At 30.7% G+C, this 20664-nt stretch overlaps 3 protein-coding genes across 4 annotated transcripts; all 3 read right to left on the reverse strand.

Annotated features, from left to right (window-relative positions):
• Positions 1-1698: 1698 nt before the first annotated feature.
• On the reverse strand, positions 1699-5004 carry LOC143183068 (uncharacterized). The gene is made up of 4 exons (XM_076384464.1): positions 4338-5004; positions 4022-4249; positions 3018-3936; positions 1699-2940 (listed from the first exon to the last, which is right to left on the reverse strand). The coding sequence occupies exons 2-4, from the start codon at positions 4139-4141 to the stop codon at positions 1868-1870; spliced, it is 2112 nt and encodes a 703-aa protein (XP_076240579.1). The 5' UTR covers positions 4142-4249; positions 4338-5004; the 3' UTR covers positions 1699-1867.
• A 149-nt stretch (positions 5005-5153) lies between these two features.
• Positions 5154-9268, reverse strand: Ilp-2 (insulin-like peptide 2). Its single transcript, XM_076384621.1, has 3 exons — positions 9115-9268; positions 6239-6452; positions 5154-5486 (listed from the first exon to the last, which is right to left on the reverse strand). The coding sequence occupies exons 2-3, from the start codon at positions 6450-6452 to the stop codon at positions 5314-5316; spliced, it is 387 nt and encodes a 128-aa protein (XP_076240736.1). The 5' UTR covers positions 9115-9268; the 3' UTR covers positions 5154-5313.
• A 3672-nt stretch (positions 9269-12940) lies between these two features.
• On the reverse strand, positions 12941-20087 carry LOC143183686 (protein O-mannosyl-transferase Tmtc3). 2 transcript variants are annotated; one of them, XM_076385356.1, is made up of 14 exons: positions 19719-20087; positions 19390-19637; positions 18547-18683; positions 18075-18156; positions 17746-17845; positions 17551-17666; positions 17292-17464; positions 16947-17202; positions 16697-16845; positions 16294-16606; positions 15918-16208; positions 15641-15823; positions 13920-14204; positions 12941-13838 (listed from the first exon to the last, which is right to left on the reverse strand). In XM_076385356.1, exons 2-14 carry the CDS (start codon positions 19579-19581, stop codon positions 13113-13115), a joined length of 3003 nt encoding a protein of 1000 aa, XP_076241471.1. In that variant the 5' UTR covers positions 19582-19637; positions 19719-20087; the 3' UTR covers positions 12941-13112. The 2 variants fall into 2 exon arrangements, with proteins under 2 accessions (XP_076241471.1, XP_076241472.1); XM_076385357.1 differs by having other exon boundaries at positions 12941-13300; positions 13532-13838; positions 19390-20087.
• Between the last annotated feature and the right edge of the window lie 577 nt (positions 20088-20664).

The following is a 20664-nucleotide window of genomic DNA, read 5'->3' on the forward strand; positions in this document are numbered from 1 at the left end:
TTGATTCTGCACGAAGATCGACACAACAACATTAAAATGAAACCGCAAATACTATAAATTAACATTTCTTAATAATTAATTATTAAAACATTACGGTCGATATATCTTTATAATTATTAACATTTCTTTTCCATTACTGTTTGACAGGCTCTATGTAAGTAAACCAATCGTCAGCGAGCTTTAAGTGTAATAATCTACAATATACGTGAAAATCTTCAATTGGGACTCAATTTTCCTCGCAATTAGTGCGAAATTCTTTAATTCTAGACATAAAAATAAAACGATAATCAAAAACCATGATTTCAGTTTTTAAGCTTCGTTTGTTAATTATAAACGTTTAAAAATCTGGCGGAAATGACCAGAAATCAGTTTATACGAAGATCTAGTAGTAGCGTCAATATAAGTCAGCCAACAGGGGAGCAGTGGTTGTCCACACAGCAGTGTAGCACTGATGCAAGGAAGGAGTCACTCATCAGGGGCAAATCCATCTTTTGATGGAAAAGCGTTTAAAATCCCTGGATAAGTTGTCCTGCTACCTGTATAGTTTCATGCAAAACTTCTTTAAAATATTCTTGAAATGTCAATCCATGTAAATATGTAAAAAAGTTGATTTTTTGAAACTTTAAACTAGTATCCCCTTTTAAAGTTTGTATCTAGTATAATAACAACTTTGTGTAGTCTTGTCTTGAAACCGTCATAATAACTTGGTTATTACATCGAATTCAGATATAAAATTTCGAGAATAGATAGGTATTCAAAATATCGTACTTTAAGAAAATACAATTAAAAAAATCAATTCTTTGATCCCTACAGATGGAAATATCACTCTATAAATATACAGAGTGAACAACGTAATTTGATCACTTTAGTTATTGCCGTAAATGAAATTACCTTTTTTAGCTATCTTAATTGAGAGGGGCTTCCAAACTGACAATAGAATATTTTTTGTAATCATTTTTTTTCTAAAGTTTTCGAAGTCACTTTCAATTTTCTAAATTTAACCCTACAATTTTATTTGTTCGGATATAAAGGCAAATTCGGCAAGCACCAGGACATGCATTTTTTGTCATTAAATCAAAAGAAATGATGGGAAAATGTATTTCAGACGAACTCGCTAAATTTGTTCTTATGGGTCACGTTGAAAAAAGTTTATGAAAATGTTCCAATACATTAGAAAACATGCGATAACGAATTATTACCACATACTTATCATTAAATGACAATATAAATTTATTTAAGACAACTAATCATATTGATCACATGTTGAACACATTTTATAATCATGTTTTCTAAATATTTTTCCTTCAAAACCCTTTTTTTCATCATCTCTTCTATTCTAATGATAAAAAATATATGTTCTCGTGTTTGTTGAATTTGCCCTATTAAAACAATCTATTAAAAAAGCTACAAGTGACCTTAAAAATTTTAATAAAAAATTATCTAGAAAAAATATTCTATAATCATATATTCTTCTATAAGTCCCTTTCGATCAAAATAGTCAAATAAAAATTAATTTCTTTTGGTCTAGAAGTAACAGTAATAATTAAAATGATCAAGTTATATTGTTCATTCTGTATAAATAACTATATAGTAGTTATCTATATTAATCTATATTAATTTAATAAAAACCTAATGTTTTTAAATCGGTTTATTTATATAATTAACAAATAATAAATTAATAAATAGAAATGATTGTTTTTAAATATTACGTTTTCTTTATCTAAACAAAGTATCAAATTTTCTCTATAACACAAGATGCAATATATCTTACAAATATCTTAATGTATGTTATGCTTGTATTTTTATTACAAAATATATGTACAAAATATATTCCTATCTGACATTTACAATTGAAATAACATATATATTATGACTCATCAACTGGCGTTTCCATTTCTTGATCTTCTGACACTGTTCCATAATTTCGTTGTCTAGATAAACTTTGTTCTGTAGAGACACATGATTTAAAACTTAATACTCGATTTTCCAGCGGTGCTGGTACATCACAAAACAGACACTTGGTTTCTTTGAATACCTGATTCAAACACCAATGAAACATTAAACCACATACTGGACACGTTCCATATTCCATAACAGTTATTTGTAAAAGAGTGATAGCACATCTGGGTAGTATATGATTTTGTGGACATTTTGTAACTTTCCAAGGCAATTCATTTATTGCTTCATTGCATAAATTGCAAGATTCTATCATATTCGAGCAAAATGGTGATATCTTTTTTAAAATATCTTTAACACGCTTGGACAGTGGAGATGCTTCTTCATTTTCTTCTCCTGCAAGATATACTTCCAAGTACATTCTTAACAAGTTCATGGAGAGTTTTTCTTCATTTAACAGAGAAGATTTGTTTAAAAGCTGTTCAAGATAGTTACAGGCAGTATGGATAAAAATCAAAGGTTGTGCCTCTGATATTTCTCCAGCAATACTTCCTATCCCTTGAATTACTTTTTTTTTCTCAGAGATTTCCAATATTACAGATATCCACATTGCTATTCGTAATTCATGTAAAGATAAAAATTCTAAATTGAATGGTATTTTTGGTAATACAGTTGCAGGGTCTGCTGTTTTTGTTGCTCTTATTCTAACTACTTCTAGACAATCCCATAATTCTCCAAACTTCTTCCCATCTTTACTTTTTTGTAAAGTAATCAATGGATCCCAATTTTCGTTTTTCAAGGTAAACATATACATTTTACTTGGTTCTTTCACCACTAAATGATCATACACAATGTTAGGACTAGTTATGGTTACAAATATTGCATAACTTAAAGAATGTGCAAGACCCAGATATCGTAACTGACCTTGTGGTAACCCACTTTTTATTTTAGTTTTAAAAAAATAACTTTCCCGTGTATCGATCACAAACATAGAACTATCTTCTGTTGTAACTAATGCATAATCTGAACCAATACAAATTAATCCTAAAAATGAAAAATTTTATTGTATTAATATTGTGTTCTCCTATACTATATACTAAAAAGAATTATGTTCTGTTTACCTGAAAGTACAAATCCTTCTAATTGTAAGTGTTGTATACTTTTGAATTCTCCCTTTATTGTAAAATGTACTAAAAAGAGGAAGGTGCCTTTCGAAATAAGAACTTTGATATTTGAACCATTCTGAGGAAATGTTTGTATAGCACTAACAGTAATGCGATCTGCATAATCATAATATTTATCATTTGATTTAACTTCAAATATTTGATTTTCTTCTTCAATTTTAAGTCCATAAATACGTCCGTCAAAATATCCGATAATAATTACATGTTCTTTTGTGCTAACAGTAATCCAATGTAAAGTAGTTATTTTAATACAATCATTTAGTTCTATTGTACTCATAATTGTAGGCTGTAATATTTCATTACAATTTAATATTCTTGGAAGTTTATAAATGATTATGTCTCCATTTTGATAAGCAACAGCAAGATATGCAAAATTTGTAAATAACATGCTCCAAGTCATGCAAGATGCCTGTAGTGTTTTAATGCAATTTTTTAATGTTAGAATTGAAGGGTTATTTTTACTATTCTTTAACTTTGCATTAATTTTCTCCTCTACTGCATCATACCGAATGGAACATAAATCATATGCAGGGTACCATTCCTTAGACATTTTATGAGCTACTACAATAGCACCTGATGAAGTTAATATTGCAAGAAGGCACTTGCTTGGATGTATTAAATTTTGTGGAGACCATGCAATATCAATTATTTTTGGAACCATTTCTTTAACATTAGACATTTTTGGCGTTGAGCTTTCTTCCAACATAAATGAATAAACTGCTTCACGATGCATGCTCCAAATTTTAGATTCCATTTTACTTGCAATAACTTCAGTCGGAAAGATTGATGGTACATAGATGAAGGATCTAGAGAATCTTATAGTTGAATGAGGAGACATTGGAGAAGGTATTAACTCCTATATGGATTAACAATATAAAATATATTTTTCTAATTGTATAAACTTTCTTATTGACAATAAAAAAAATTCACATTTAACTTACAAATATATGAATTCCCCTCTCTGTAAGGACTGATATATGATTATCTGGAGACCATTGAATCGCAAATCTTGATACAACGAGTGGAGAAATTGCAAGACTATAGATTTCTTCCACCTCCATTGTTTACAAAGTATTTATTTATATAGCGCAAAAATTCATAAAAATCGTCTTTTCTTCTCAAACATTATATTCTTAAACTTGCATCTCAAACTTCACAAAGTGCTGTTACTATTAATTAATTAAAAAGTCAGTATCACTCTTAAAAGTTTTAGCATTTAAATCTTGAATTTTTACAAATAATTAAATGTATATATACCTCTATACAAAGTTTTGAACTATATAAAAGTTTCATAAATATTGTTTTAATAATATTCTTGATTGTTGTACAATTTGTGTGCATGAATACATGCTTTAATTTTCAACATATTGGTTAAGTACTAATGAGATCAAAACTTTATCTTAAGATTACGATATGAATTTTACAATCGATTAAACTAACACGATTAACAATCATCAACAATTAATCTCAATCTGTATAAATCAACTATTGTTGACAACTGTTCTTTCATAAAAGATGCGTACAGTGTATTCCATTATACATAAAAGCTACACATATTACTTTATCACATGTTTCATTACTTAAGGTATTCCGCATTCATGATACGTACAATATATTTTTGTACGTACATTTATCCAAATATTGAATACTTTTGTTTACTTTTTGAGCACGTGATTTTACACTATGAATTCTGAACACCCCATACATGTATAGCTATATGCGAAACTGGCATGGTAGTTTCAAATCGAGCGCTATCTAGAAAAGTTACAATCAAGGTTCAATTGACTTCCGTTTTGCTCATTTATTGGCTGTTGACATTTATCAGTAGATGAACATGTAACCTTTGGTTACTAGATTTTCCTTCATAAAAACATTTATAACATAGTCTATAACACTGATTTATCACAATTTGTAACAAATAAGTACATATATATATATATATGTATGATATATAATACATACATACACAATTACTCTTTGCAAATATTGATCTTACAAAATTATGCTCTTTTCGTTTGAGTTTAAATAATACGTTACTATTTAAATTGAATAGCATCGTACTTTAATTTTAATTTAAAATGACATATAAGCGTATATAAGTAGTCCTTTTTAAAAATAACATCTTTTTTAACGAAATTTTTGAACTAATTGATAGTACACATTATGGAAACTACTTTCAAATAATAAGGTAATTAAACTTCTATACGTAAAAAATTAAAGAAAAAATTGTTTTTCAACGACTACCACCACAGTAGGAGCGCAACTCGTCTGTCGAACATGGTCGTAGGCAGCACTCCTCGTAGATACCCCGCGGATTTCTTTGAAATCTTAACATTTTCTTCGCATTCTCAACCGTTTTGTAAGGTATTAAATGGTTACTAAGCATGTAGTCATCCACTTCCATTTCTGAAAAAAGTCATTCTGTTAAACCACATTTCTAATGTGACTTACATATGGATAACACTTGGTGCAGAAGAAAATAAAAATATCTCCTAAATCAATGATAAGCATCTCGTGGCCCGTCAATTACTTAATTATTAAAATTGTTTCTGAGATTTTAATCACTCAAAGTATAAAAGTTTACAATTAATATGAAATTTGTGAAGTCATTTTCGGAATGACGTATAAAAACAATAATACAATGATTATAAAAGAGTTGAAAAAGAGAAAGGAACTATTTACTATGAAAGTAAAATATTTGCATTATGTTAATTCAAAGATTACTTAATTTTCGTTACTCTAGTTTTTAGAATTATTAATTCATACCCTTTTTTAAAAACGTAATCATAAATTTTATTAGTAATATATATATTCATCTTTCAATGTCGTTATTGATTAACATTATACCTTATAAATTAACACTGTTTAAATTCCCATAGCATGGAAGTATTTGGTTTTCTACTTTGGCATACTTCAAAATGTCGGTGCTCATCAGTATTTTCTTTTGAAAGTTTTCAAGTCTTTTACAAGCGTTTATATGCGCAAAATCTGTTCTTTAATTTTAATAAACATGAACATAAAATATGACATTCGAAACACTTTTTCTTCATCATTGGTTTAAGATTTGAGCAGTTGTATTTTTCTTTAACACCGATGTCCTCCATCTTTTTATAAAAATACAAAGTGCTCCAGAACAATTTTTACGACATACTACTTACCTTGATTGCTTTTCTTGAATCGGGGATTATAACGGCTATCGCAAATTATCTGCAAACTGCTTGAAAGACTTTTACCGCAATATTGGCGAACTTCGTTCACCTGTCGCTTTTGTCCATACTGATAGACATCTGATTGTGTATGTTCCGTTTCCGACATTAAAATTGTCTTCACGAGCATCAAACTCACGAGTAGATATAATCGGTACGCGAACATCTAAAATCAAAGCAGCAGCCTCAATATTTAACAAATGTATATTTAATAATGTTCCGTGAAGTTTATCTTAACGTGATCGACGTATATACATTAAGAAAATGTAAGGGAAAATGAATTGTCTTTTTCAAAAAATTATATTTACAAATTATTATATTATAACAATATTATGAAATTATTATATTTAACAATATTATTTAACAATATTATGAAACTTGTTAAAAAAATAAAACGAAACATAATATTTTTCATTTTAGGTGTTGTATAACAAAATAAAAGTTGACACAAATATACTTTTATAACGTATTATATGTCGTATTATGATATGTAGTTTAGACGCATTTTAGTAAGTCAAAGTAACAAGTTATAGAAACATGTTATATAACAGAATTAGAAACAAACTTGTTATATAACGAAGACGCAGTTTAAATGTGATGTTATAAAAAAAAACGAAAAAATCTTTCAAATGATCTCAGGCTTAAAAAATTTGAGGAAGATGACATTTGTGTTTCTTCAGAAGTTTCTACTAAAGCATTAATATATTTATTATATATGTATATCATCCCAACATTTTTTTAAACAATTGGCAGTACATATTTGCTTGAGTGGACTCGAAAATCGAATGTTTTAATCCTTTTTTACCATCGCCTCCCCATAACTATATGATTACGTATCAATCGATATAAAAATCTTAGTTAAGTTCTTCATCTGTCACTGCTAAAAAATTATGATGAATGGAACGAGAACTTGAATGTTTTAAAAACGTTAGAAATTTTAAGAATTGATTTTACATACTATAATAAGACGAAATTGCATTTCCGGTTTCGTTCCTAGATTAGTAATTATTGAAAAGATGCTTCAAATACGCGTGAAATGTGTCTGATTCGGAACTTATTCTATTGACTTCGCTGTGTTTGACTTGACTGATATTTGCTGGCAATAGAATAAGTCCCACGTCAGACACATTTCATGCAAATTTTTGACGTTTTTGCAACCATTAAAATGTCTCAAAGAAAACCTCAAATGCAATTCCGTCATACTTGATGTTTGTCTTATTTTGACACGTAGAATCACCTTTTAAAATTTCTCACACTTGTTGTCGTACACCCTGTATATTTAATATGTAGAGTGCTCAAAATATAAATACCTATCTCTTTATAGTCGTTAATTTTGGAAAGAAAGGGTTAAATAGTTTATAAAATGTGTTTATTTGTGCTGATAATTAAAAAAGTGATTTAGTTCATGTTCTTCACTTGGAGTATGTGTTTCGACTTTTCGATTTATTGTAATGAAAAATATTCCCGTATATTTACTCTTATTATGCAAATGTTTTGCGACTGTAAAATGTGACAAATAGTGTATGAGAAACATAATTTTTAATCATTTAGAATCATTTTCAAAATTAATGATCAATATTAAAAGTGACTTAGGTATCGTTAGATTACGGAAATTCTAAATGTGTAAAAAATTACAGAATTCATATAATATTAAAAAATACATAATGTATGAAAAATAAAATAAAGTAAATTTTTATTTTAGTTCCATTTTTTAAAAGTTTTAAAATATACATAACAAATTTGGAGGATGCACGGTAATAAAAGCGTTATATCTGTATATTTTTTACTTAATGATATGATGGTTTGATGATTATGCACAATGGAAATAATTAAATTTGAACAAAAGAATTAAATTTCGTTTGACAATATAATTACAACATCAAATGGTTCCTAATTTCCTGGTTATTTTTAAAAAATGCCTCCACATTATAACAGTATAGATTGCCTTAACACGAAGTATGTGATAAATTGAATTTTTCCGATTTCCAATTTAAATCACTTTCATAATTACTAGCACATTTAACGCGCTTTCATTAACCTTTATCAGACAGAACTTATCAATAACGATGCCCCATGCTGTTGCGTACCAGTCAGCGAGTAACAACCTATTTTTAGATATTATTCTTACAAAAGTAAATCTCATATTATAAATCTTCCCTTGGCGTAAACGAATTCACAAATATTTCAAGAATTTTTAACGATTTGTACTTTTGTCGCGAGTAATCGAATCCGAATAATTTGAACAAAAATCATAAACTTAAGGATAATGATTATAGTATATTTATTAGTTCTTAGATTAAGTTTACGTCTAGTTTAGTTACTCCCTTAAGTTTGTAGTTTTCTAAAATTATGTCTACCTTTTAATCGATAAATATCGATAAGAAGGGAAACATTGAGGTCGACCTCCTTCGGAACATAACAAACGCTACTTATTGATGCTTTTTCGCATGAATTTATTAATAAAGATCTAGGTGGAAAAACTCGTACGAGATATGGATGACACGTTTGACTATTATAATGTTAATTCTATTATCATTCTGTCTACGAATGATTTACAAGTGATGATAACATACTGCTTTAATATAACTTCCTTTATGAATACAGATATTTCACTATTAGTTTTTTAAAGGTAGTATTTCATTCGATTTTACAAGTTCCTTTTGTCAAAATATCAATTAGACAAATATAATTTGTTTAATATTTAATTAATGATGCTATTTCTAAGCGCTCCTCGGAAAGGATATGTGTAAATGTGACCAAGCATGGAAAACTAAAGTGGAATTACTTAGAATAATCAAGAGATGTATATGTATAAAAGAATTACTTACTTAGTATGTGTCGATAAAACAGAGATCAGCAAAATGTGTTTATGTTTATGTACATATGTACACACATACATATGTTATCACGATGCTATCACAGTTTGGTTCTTTCTTTTTCTTTATATGTCGATCATCACATTAGTCGAAGGATCATATTCTAAGTAATCTAATTTTCGTCGCTGATTTTTACATTTGCAGCAAGGAAGAAAAGGAACAGTGATAATTCAACAAATGAGAATGTGTTCTTTCTTTGCTCGCAATCATTTGAACGGTATATATTGCAAAGAGTAGTACAAAATGAGGAATAATATGCTCGATAATTATAATATACACGAAGATACGTTATTACAAGCGTTAATATTTTCGTGCCTTCTAATTCGATCAAGTATTGTACCAGAACATTATACATAATAAATGTATTAAGAGTTATACGAAAGTCGTGAAAATAGTAACACAATTAAGTTCATATCATAAACAACGGAGAACTTTGCTATTTATAAATTTTCAGAATTGAAGTATTTTAGAACCTTATGTCTCAATATATCAAATTGATCCTCGAGAAGACAATTCTCAAAGTTTTTTCCATAAACCGCCATATCAATGGAAAAAATGGTTTGCATACTTTTAGGGGCAATTACCTCTAGATCAATATTAACAACCATAAAAAATCTTAGTGAGTTCGAACATTTGCATTCTGTTGTATACATCGATATTTTATCATTCGTAGTTTTTATCCTTTTTTTAAATGTTTTCTTTCAAATGTTTTGTAGGGTTTTGTTCATCGATTCCTTCAGTCGGAAAGGGATTTATCGATTAGGGATATCTTCCATTCGATTCTGCGAGATGTGGTTCGTGGTGCCAACTTTCTCTTTCTGAATATCAAATATAAAACGGTATTTTGTATTGAAACAATATCTTTGAAATTATAGATGTTATTCCGAAGGTTTCGTAACTGTACTTTCAACAGATATTAACGATTAAAGTAAGGAAAATTTGTAGAGTTGAGTCTGATTTGTAACAACACATTGTTCTTTTTTCCTTTTATTCGCCTTCATTTCATTCGGTCTATCGAAGTAACGATTAAATATATTCTTTTCATACAATTGCTACTTATTGGGCGCAGTTGGTCGAAAACGTTCTTATATATCCTCTAAATTTGATTGCATTTGTTATTAGAATTTCATGCTCCCTTTTTGAAACACTTTCCATGCACTACGTAAACACTTTTAACACTATATTTTCATTACACTTTGCCAATTTTTTATCAATTTTTTCATAGAAGACAGTCGAGGTAGTAAAAGACTCAGGAGCAAATGAATGCAGAACAAAAAGAAATCGAGAGAGCAAAAAGATAAAGACCACGCGTTCGATACTCGATCGTTCACCGACTGATGCTGTTCTGTTTTGTCTAAAATCAATAACTCGGGAAATATGCACATATACTCAATCTCTTCTTAATGCAGAATCGCTTGCAGAAATTAAATGCGCGGACGGTCTGCGCGTTTGTTTTATTTATTTCTTATTGTCTCTTACCAAGACACCGTCTTGTATTCCTGACATTATCGCAGTACATTATTATCTATTATTGTTGCTTATTATTACTATCGTTATTCACACTATTAGCAAGGATTGTGCTGCCGGCGATAGAAGTCTAACTTTAGTCTCAAGTCTCGAACGTTGAAGTTATGCCGACCTCAGATTATTTTATTTCCGTCTGAATTATTCTTTTGCAATTCACTTTTAGTTTTTTATACTTGACGTTTTTGAAATATTTTACATTTACATTACAATTTTCTCATGTTAAGGCTGGTTCAGATCAGTCAAGTTACTTCAATTCAAGTGGCTTGAGGCAAATTGACCAATGTGAACGTGTTATTTTACTTGACTTCAAATAAATTTTCAAGTTTCAATTGAAGTTGAAATCCTTTCAGCTTTCCCTTGCTTTGAAATACAGATTGATAGATGTGTACTGAACTATGCAGTGTAAATTTCAGGTAAATTAATAAATATGTGAACGCAAAGGAAACTGTCAAAAGTGCATGTTTTATTTGAAAAATACATAAATAACTAAAAATACCATTTTTATTATTCTTGTATGACGGTTTAAATTCAAGTTATTTTAGAATTCAAACTGCTTAAAAAGTACATAACTTGACTTGAGTACATATAAACTTAATATTAAGCTACTTAAATACAAGTAGCTTAAATTCAAATAACTTGACTAATCTGAACGAGACTTTAAGATTTAGTATTTAATGCAGTAGTGGATTAAAGTATACTGAGGCCCGAGGCGCAGTACAAAATTGTGTCCTTAATGCTATGACAAAAAGAACTATCATTAAAAAGGTTTCATTTTACAATGAAAAAGTAAGTAATCTTTTACCGATTTCGACTTCCCTTCTCAAGTGTGCGTCTCATGCGCCTTCATTTTATTATAACTCAACGGCTCGATATATTTCTTTCCTTTTTACTTCATTTTGACTATTTATAATTAAAAAACGAGGAATCGTATAAAAAACCCTTTGTTGCCAGATGCGAGATCTTACGATGGAACTGTGTATAAAAGTGGAAGTTGATTAGTCGAACGTAGCTCGATTTATCAGGGCTACTGTATTGAAAAATGTAGTTTCGATAAAATCACGTTTAAACTCCGACAAGCTGCAGGACTATTTACAATACACTCTATCTACACTCTACACCGTTCTGTTCAAAATTCTAGAACTTCGATAATTTTTCGAATTTTTTCACGGAATTTGTTTTAAAATATTCTTCAAATATTAATCTAAGTAAATGTGTAAGAAAATAAAATTGATGTTTTGAAACTTTTACACAGTTATCTCTCCTTAAGCATAATTCGTCAGTGCTTTACGAGGAAACAACACTTTAGCGTAATGTAAAATTTTTTTACATAATTTGAAATTATAACATTCTGAGAATATACTCCTAAAATATTAAAATGAAATTGGTATAAATTTATACTTGACATTGCGTTAATAGCTTTATTGACATCTGAACAGTCTTTTTTTATTATGCTTACAATTGGTAAGCATGACTTCAAATTTTCAAATATACAGGGTGTTTCGTGTATCGTGCACACTTTAATATCTTCGTTCTTTTTGCTGATACAAAAAAATATCTCAGAACAATATTGTTTAGTTTAAAGCAACGAATATTATGATTCTTGTCTTTTCTCTCAAGGTCATTTTTTCCGAGTTTTGAAGATCATCGACATTTTTTTGCATATTAACACGTTTTTTATAATACGGCATTATAGTGTACGTCAAAACGAATTTAACGACCTTAACACTACAATATTCAAATGAAAAATATCGTGCTAATAATTCCAAAATGTACTCATTTCTGATTGAATTTCTAAAGCTTTGCCATATTAAACTGTTAACGTCTGCCATTTTACCAAAAATTATTATGATTCCATTTTCTGTCCGCTAAACTAAAACTACATTAATATAAATTAAAAAATTGTTTAAATTTTTTTTCCGTGGATGACTTGTAAGTGAATAAATTACAAAATTACGAAGTTTTGCTGGACATGCAGCATTTTATAGTGACAGCTATAGCATGATTAAATGTGTACATTTAGTGATAAAAACATTCTTAATTAGTAGCTAAAAAATGCACCTTTAACCTTCCAGTCAATAAAATATTTAATAAAGCATGTATGTATCAAAAAGATTCACGAACAGTATGCTTTTTTGGGCTGTCGTAACGTTGTTCCCCTTTGATGTAATAAGTATATGCATCGATACAGGGAAATTTGTAAACGGATATTTTCAGGAGAGAAATAAGTTTGAAGGAAAAAGAAAGAAGCATACATGTTTTTTAAATATATTTTACAAAACGTTCTATTCGTACAGCATATAAAACAATACTCTGTATTTATTTTATATTCACACATTAGCTCTATACGACTGTACCACCATATTCTTTCGTTATACGTAGAATATAACTTTATACAGTATTTCGGCGGGTTTCAAACGTCAATACTATGAGAGCGCAGTGTCTTTTGTCTGATGCGTAGTTGCAGCGTGATTTCCACCTGATGGAAAGATTGGCGCGGTATCATCAAATGTCTCCGAATTAATTGTTTTGCTTGCACGTTCCCGGTCGATTGTCAATTCCGTCGCGTCCGCGTTATTACCATATCCTCTTTCAGACGAAAGTTCTTGCGTATCTTTCGAGTTTACATTTAAGGGTTTGTCATTATTGTTATACACTCCTTCAATTTTCACTTCATTCAGTGGAATCCTTCCTGGTTTCAACGGACTCTTTAGCTGTATTATATGATTATTCAGCGAATCTGTATTGCTTTTTTTACTCCCTATATGATTGTGGTGATTTGAAAAAACAGAGTCCGTTTTTCCGAGAAATTGATTACCACTGCTGACAATGTTTCCAGGACTACCTGTAGCAGTAGCACCACTCGTACCGCTCGAGATGTCCCCCAAATTGAAGCTTTTCTCTTTCAGTTCAGCTTGCCAAAAGGAATCATCAAACACCTCGGTGTCACGCTGCTCAGGCGGTAACCGACTGATGCGAGCCTTCACGATGGCGAGGTGTCTGTGTACGTAATCCTGATGGGGTGCCAATGCTGCTGCGCGTTCCAAACACTGTGCAGCCAAACCTAACTTACCACGTTCCACCATAACAACGCATAAATTATGTAGACCTTGTATATTCGTTGGATCCAACTGTAATATCCTACGGTAACACTGTAACCATTTTAGAGTTATGATTGATCTTCGATATCCTCCATCAAACATACAATACAATTTCTGTTAATCTGCACTTACGTTTTCAGCGGCATCCAAGTCCTTTATAGTGTTTATATAAATATCTCCTAACAGGATTAATCCTTTAATATGGTCCGGGTGAAACCTAACTAGCTGATTTAAGAAAGGTGCAGCTTCGAGCGGACGTTGTTCATCCGCTAATAAAAGAGCCAAATTAAACAATGCCGATCGAAAATCTTCTTTCAAAGCAACTGCGTTACGGAACCAACGCTCTGCACTTCCGCTGTCATGATCGTCCATAGCCAACATTCCGAGATTAAAATGCACTCGCTCATTATTGGAGTCCTGATAATAAATTTGCAATGTTTAACATTACAAATTAATAGTCCAGTATTGTCGCGATGTAAGTCCACAGTTCCAGGGACAAGCCGAACTTGTATCATGAGCTCAATTTTGTTCTTCATCGCAATGACTGCGGCAGACTGAAGAGGGGTAAGACGCAAGCAGTTATAAGTTATAACAAACAAAATTTAATGACTCTGGCATATTATTATCGATTACGATGTGCTGAATAAAAAACATGTAGGTCATTAAGGTCGTTCATGAACGGTTGGTGATATAAACCTAGTTAAACTTTGAAATTTTTCATTTATTTTTTTCAACTTTTAAAAAGTGGTTAAAAGTTTTACTAAAAATTGTTTTTGCAGTATTTATGGATATTGTTAGCCATGTGACAAATAGAAGTTGTGCAACTGTGACTAACACAAGTACTAATAATTATTATAATAATCATATACAAATACAAATTAATAATTATTCTAATGTTTAACAATAATTATGCCATTTTAAATTGTTATCATATTATTGATTTAAAGATAAATTGATGTCAACAAAGTTTATAATCTGTTCTTAAAGGAATGTTTTAATGAAACATAAATTAAATATTTATTTTTTCTACTTCTAATATTCATTCAAATTTTATATATTTTTGTAAATTTAATAGCACACTTTTCAAGTCAATACTTCACTATTATTTGCAGGTTAAAAAAATGGGAAAGATGAAATCACTAAAAAAAAATTTCATCAGTAATGAAGAAATCCAAAAATCCATATGCTGTCTTTTATAATCATTTTGTTAAAAGACATCGTGACTTTCCCGTTCAACGGTCAAATGTTCATTCTTGAGAAGAAAAACTGCGAAAAATAAAATTTTCTTCATTTTAAAGAACTTCACAGCGTTCTTTATTAGTACTAAGTTTCACTGAGATTAAAGTGTCCAAGTCTTTCACAATAACAAAAGAAATAACAACATAAATACCGTTTAACTGATAAGAAGTATACAGAATTTGAATAAATGCTATGAAAATAAAAAGAATAAATTTAATTTATATTCTACTAAAATCTACATTCAGAACAGTAGTTTTCCTGTACTATTTTTTAATTAAATCCACTTTTTTACATGAGTAAAAATTCCAAATGGCACTGCTTTCTTTACAGCACTCTAAAATTATCTTCCAACATTAAAATAATTGTTAAAATGAATGAAATCGAAGAATCCATTCTAATCCATTTAAAACGCGGACACGGAACGCAAGTGATGAAAAATGAGTCAAATACCCTAATCCGTTTCCTGTTTTAAACATTTTGTCGCCACTATGATCAAAGTAGTGAAAATAACAGCGATGTTTTTTCATGGTGAGCTGGAACTTAGAACTTACATCGCAACAATATTATATTTAAATTATAGAAATTATATTATAAAAATTAAGTAATGACATTACCTTTCGCAAAAGTTTTAGAAGCCTCTCTCTGGCTACTTTCCGCAATTCTGCTCGTCCCAACTCTTGAAGTAGAATTGCTGAATTTAACAATGCCTGTTCATGTTCCGGATCGAATTCTAGAGCTTTGTCCAAATATGCCAGAGCTTGTGATGCTTTTCCTTGTTCCAAAAATACAACTCCCAGCTTTAAAGGAATGAAATTGTTATAAAATATTAAAATTAAATCGCTGTGTTTGATATTTAAAAACTGATTATATTCATAAACTTTTAATACTTACGTTATAGTAAATGTCTGGATTATTACTGTCATAAAAGAGAGCACGTTCATAAACTTCCTGAGCTTCCTTTGTACGGTTAAGTTTAATCAAGACATCGCCTCGATTGATATAAGCTTGCGTGTAATCAGCGCGCATACTAATGGCCTGTCTATAAAGTAAGTCAGCTTCTTCTAATCTAGTTGCATTCTTCGCTATCAAATTCGCTAAATTCACGAAAACATTTAAGTGATTTGGCGCTATTCGCGCTTGATAAGATTCTCCGGGTTTCGCTTTGGGCAATAAAGATTTTGCCTAAATAAAAAGACATGAATTTTTAAGAAAACAGACTTTACAATTTACCAATTCACTAAACACGCTATTTAACTGTAACGCTTACTTTTAAGTATGCATCCTCAGCTTCTTTAAACATTTTAAGATGATTGTATGTTCTGCCAACATTAATGTGTGCGCCGATATCGTCACCTTGAACTTGTACAGCCATGTTGAAGAAATTTAATGCTTCTTTGAATCGTCCTTGACTTTCCAAAGCATGTCCCACGTTATTAAATAATTTAGCATTACGGTCATTTACTTTTAATCCAGACATAAATATTGAGTATTCATCTAACCAATCGTAATTCCTGATAAAAGTCTTCGTCGTGTGAGCAGCCAGAAGTGTTATTAATAAAAATAGCGTTATTTTTTTTAATCTTGAATTGGAAAAAAGAAACGCATATGTAAATTATTTATTAATAGATATGTTTATGTAAAATTTCCAATATTTAATGAAACAGACTTACTTTTTGTCACATAAAATACTCCATCCATACCCAATAAGCATACAAAATCCCATAGATGGTGCGTATAGCACTCTTTCAGCAATGACAAATCCAACAGGAAAAAAGAGATTCGAGGCAGGTAAAAATGGAAGTACCATCATAGCCAAACTCTAAAGTAATTGTAAATTATAAAAATTCAATAGAATAATATTGCTTCTTCTAAAATTTTATCCTTTCTGAAGAAAGATAATACATAATTAAATTAACTAACCATTATAAGAATGACAGAGGTTTGTCTATTAGGTGTTAAAATTGCTGTTGCCAACAATCCCAGTACTGTTGTATAAGTTGCTATAGTAGCTAAATTGCGAGGATCTGTGAAACCTTCTACCAATGGTATCGTTCCCATAGTCCAATCACAGCATAAATCACTTGGAAGAAATAGTAGCCTTAAATTAACTGCTGCGAGGTAATTATATGTAAGTTGCCTTACAGGTGTTGGTGCCACTGATGCAGGATTGTCAAATCTGAAATATATTTAGGAAAGTGCTTCTTATAGTCTGAATAATCATAAACTAGCACTTTTTACAACAAGAAATTTTAATAGACCACATACCTGGTGAACACAGGTAACTTTGAGCCCATTACATGTAATCGAAGAATAAGTAAACTAAATGTAACAAGTGTAAGGGCAGTCAGTCGTTTTGTACCTTCACTAGACCAGGCAAGTGATATTTTTTTTCCACCAAATGTTGCCTTTAATGTCAAGAAAATATCCATTGCTCGTATCTATACAACAAATACAATACATGAATTTAAACTGTTATTCAATATTTATCTCATTTATATTATTTATTTATGCTTTTATGCATTACCTTTTGTACAACAAAAATTTCATATAATACGCAAACAGCTGTAGCTGTTATACCTTGTTCTTTGCACAACATAGCAGTAAAAACAAAAAACATAGATAATATCAACGATTTCCATCCTAAAAAAGAGACCATGATAAAACATATATAAACTTCTAAACATAGCAATTTAAGAATAGAAAGTTGCAAGTATCTTACCTGTGGATCTTTTACTTCTGCAACATTTAGTGTATGTAATTAAAGCTGCTAAATAAAATAAAGAAGATAACGTTTCTGCTCTTCCCACCACTCCTGTAACCTTAATAGACGATTATCCACTGATAATATCTAAATGCAAGCTAGGAACTACACGCGATCGATCGCTCGCTCGACGTCAAATGTTTCAATCTGATTATGGTATCAATAGATTCTTGCCAAAGTGAAGAACGAGGACTAAAAATAATTACGAAATAATATCCTTGTATAATTTCAAGGTAACGTCGATCGATTCGATTCGATCGATATACAAAACAATTTATACAACTTACTGCCTCTGTATGTATAGGATGAACAGCAAACAGGAGGGAAGACACAAAAGTTGCAGAATCAGATAGAAACATCAAGCAAGTCCTGCAATAATGATTAAACCAGATATAATAATACATATATTATGTCCTCTTAGCAATTAAACTGTTTTTTTCTGTAATTCAATAGTCAATACAATATAATGATAAATACAAGACAATACAATAATTCAATAAATTTGATCACTTAATTAAGTGACAAAAATATGAACTATAAGAGGGAATTAAAAAGTTCTCTGAACATCCAAGATACACATATTCATTCCAGTATTCAACAAAAATAATTATTTATTAAGTTCTCTTAATTCTTCCAAAAAATATCTAATGCCTAAGATTAAATTAAATTGAATTAATTTAACCATAGAACCAATCTTTCTTGCATATTACTGATATCACAGAAAACATAAAGAATCATTGTTTAAAACTTAAGACACACCTGAAGTATAATAAGCATACTCCAACATGTAGGATAACATTAAGTAGATGATATCCCATAGGATCTAACTGATGAATCAAGTAATTCCATCGAAATGTGAGAACGCACAATGGCCTGTACGATTTGTGCGATTGCTCCTATTAAAGAAAATAATAAAGATAATTACATTGTATTACATATAATATAATGTGAAGTTAAAATATAAATTTTATTTTACATATAATCAAAGAATCTATAACTACAATTAATTTTTAACATTTTACAATATAGATTTGGAGAGTTAGTTATAAAGAAAATAATTATTTTTAAAAGTGTTCTATAGTTCCATGTATTTAAATACGAATTTTTGAGAAATTTTTCAAAGGACACTTGGAGAACCAAAGAATAAGGACTTAGTTCTTAATATATCCATTAATAATAAATATAATATATAAAGAGTTAATTCTTAAACATAAATCATACAGAAGTCAATAACATTATTGCCTGTAAAGTAGTATTAATTTTATTTTTCTAAAAATTCATATCTTAAAGGGTGCAAATGAAAAACAGATAATTCGATATACATATTTATCAAAAATGATCTATGAAAATTAAAGGAAAAATTACTACTACTGCTCAGTTTAATGTAATTTAAAAAGAAAAATATTTTACATGTCCAAAGATTCAAATAAATTTGTTCCCAATGAGACCGACTCAGATTTAACAAGTCTGAATGAAATCGAACCAAATCGAAAAGGAAGGAAAAGGAGAAGAGTTCAACGGATCAATACACAAGAAGGTAGAGAAGAGTGAAAGGGAAGGGGAAGGAGAAATCGAAAGCCCTCTTATCCGTGCATTACCCACCTTGTGCATAGGAGTGCCCCAAAAATCATTGTAAAAGACATTTTTCAGGGGCGTATGAGGCCTTAAATCCCGATTATCCTTGATGGCCGAGATGTCATCGAAAACGAAGCCGCAATTAAGGCTATTCAGGTAGACGACGAATGCGCTTATGGCGACGATCGCCGCGAGTGCTCCCCGCGCAGGCACTCCCATCACAAATAAGACATCGATCGGCCGTCTTTTCCTTCGCGATTTCCGATTCACAAACCCTGTCGTTAAATTCGACCCTTTTTCTCTCTCTCTTTCACTCTTCCACCCGCTCGATCTTCGCTCGCTATCTACTTATCTACCTATCTGATTTAGCTATTTGTCTGTCAGAGTCGAGATTTTAACCCCGCGATGTCCAGAAAAGACGCAGGAATCTCATCTCTAGGCACGCACGCATCGACTCGTCGCTACTCGAATGCATCCTGATACTTATGTATCCAACGCTCCGAAATACAGGCGCGCTTTCCCGCAAACCGATTCACAGAGCTCGATCAAAGGCATATCAACGGAGGGCAAGTTCTCGTTTCCGGAAGGACCCTTTCCACTTTCGAACACAGCCCCTCGGAAAGAAACCGGCGAGACGACGTGTCACCTACGCGCGCGTTAAGATCGAAACACCGAACAGCTCGACGCGTATATGCGATCGTCGTACAGCGATGCACGCCACATATCGTAAAACGAGGCACAAACGCAAATACGACGGTATTGTACACACGGCGGCGACGCAAGAATCCCCTTTGACGAGAATACGCACGCGCGATGTCGAATTAAGCGCCAACTACATGACACACAGCACCTGTACCGGAGTACCTACCGGTACATACATATGCACGGATATACACTTCAAAAGTTCATTTCGTGTCGATGAATTTCGAAGGTTTGAATTTTATGAGAAAAGAACACATGCGGATTGGCTGTCGAAAGAATTTGGTTCAGGGGGAACTGTTTTATGAAAGTATATAATATTTCGATTAGGTGGAGAAAATTTGTGATAAGTTTGATAGAAACAGCGAGAACGATACAGGCTTATCTATGAGTATAAAACTGTATTTCAAACAGATACTATTTAATATTTAGTTAAATTAGATATAGATAAAATATTTGTATATATTTTATTATTTAATTTTCTTTTACATTTGTTTAGTTTGTATTTTTTATTTATTTATTGTCTCGTATCGACATTTTATTTATGAGAGCTTCTATTTCTTAACATATCAAAAATAAAAAATGTTGGATAGGGAACATGGG

The sequence above is a fragment of the Calliopsis andreniformis genome, chromosome 9 (assembly GCF_051401765.1).
Source record: "Calliopsis andreniformis isolate RMS-2024a chromosome 9, iyCalAndr_principal, whole genome shotgun sequence".
Taxonomy (NCBI): domain Eukaryota; kingdom Metazoa; phylum Arthropoda; class Insecta; order Hymenoptera; family Andrenidae; genus Calliopsis; species Calliopsis andreniformis.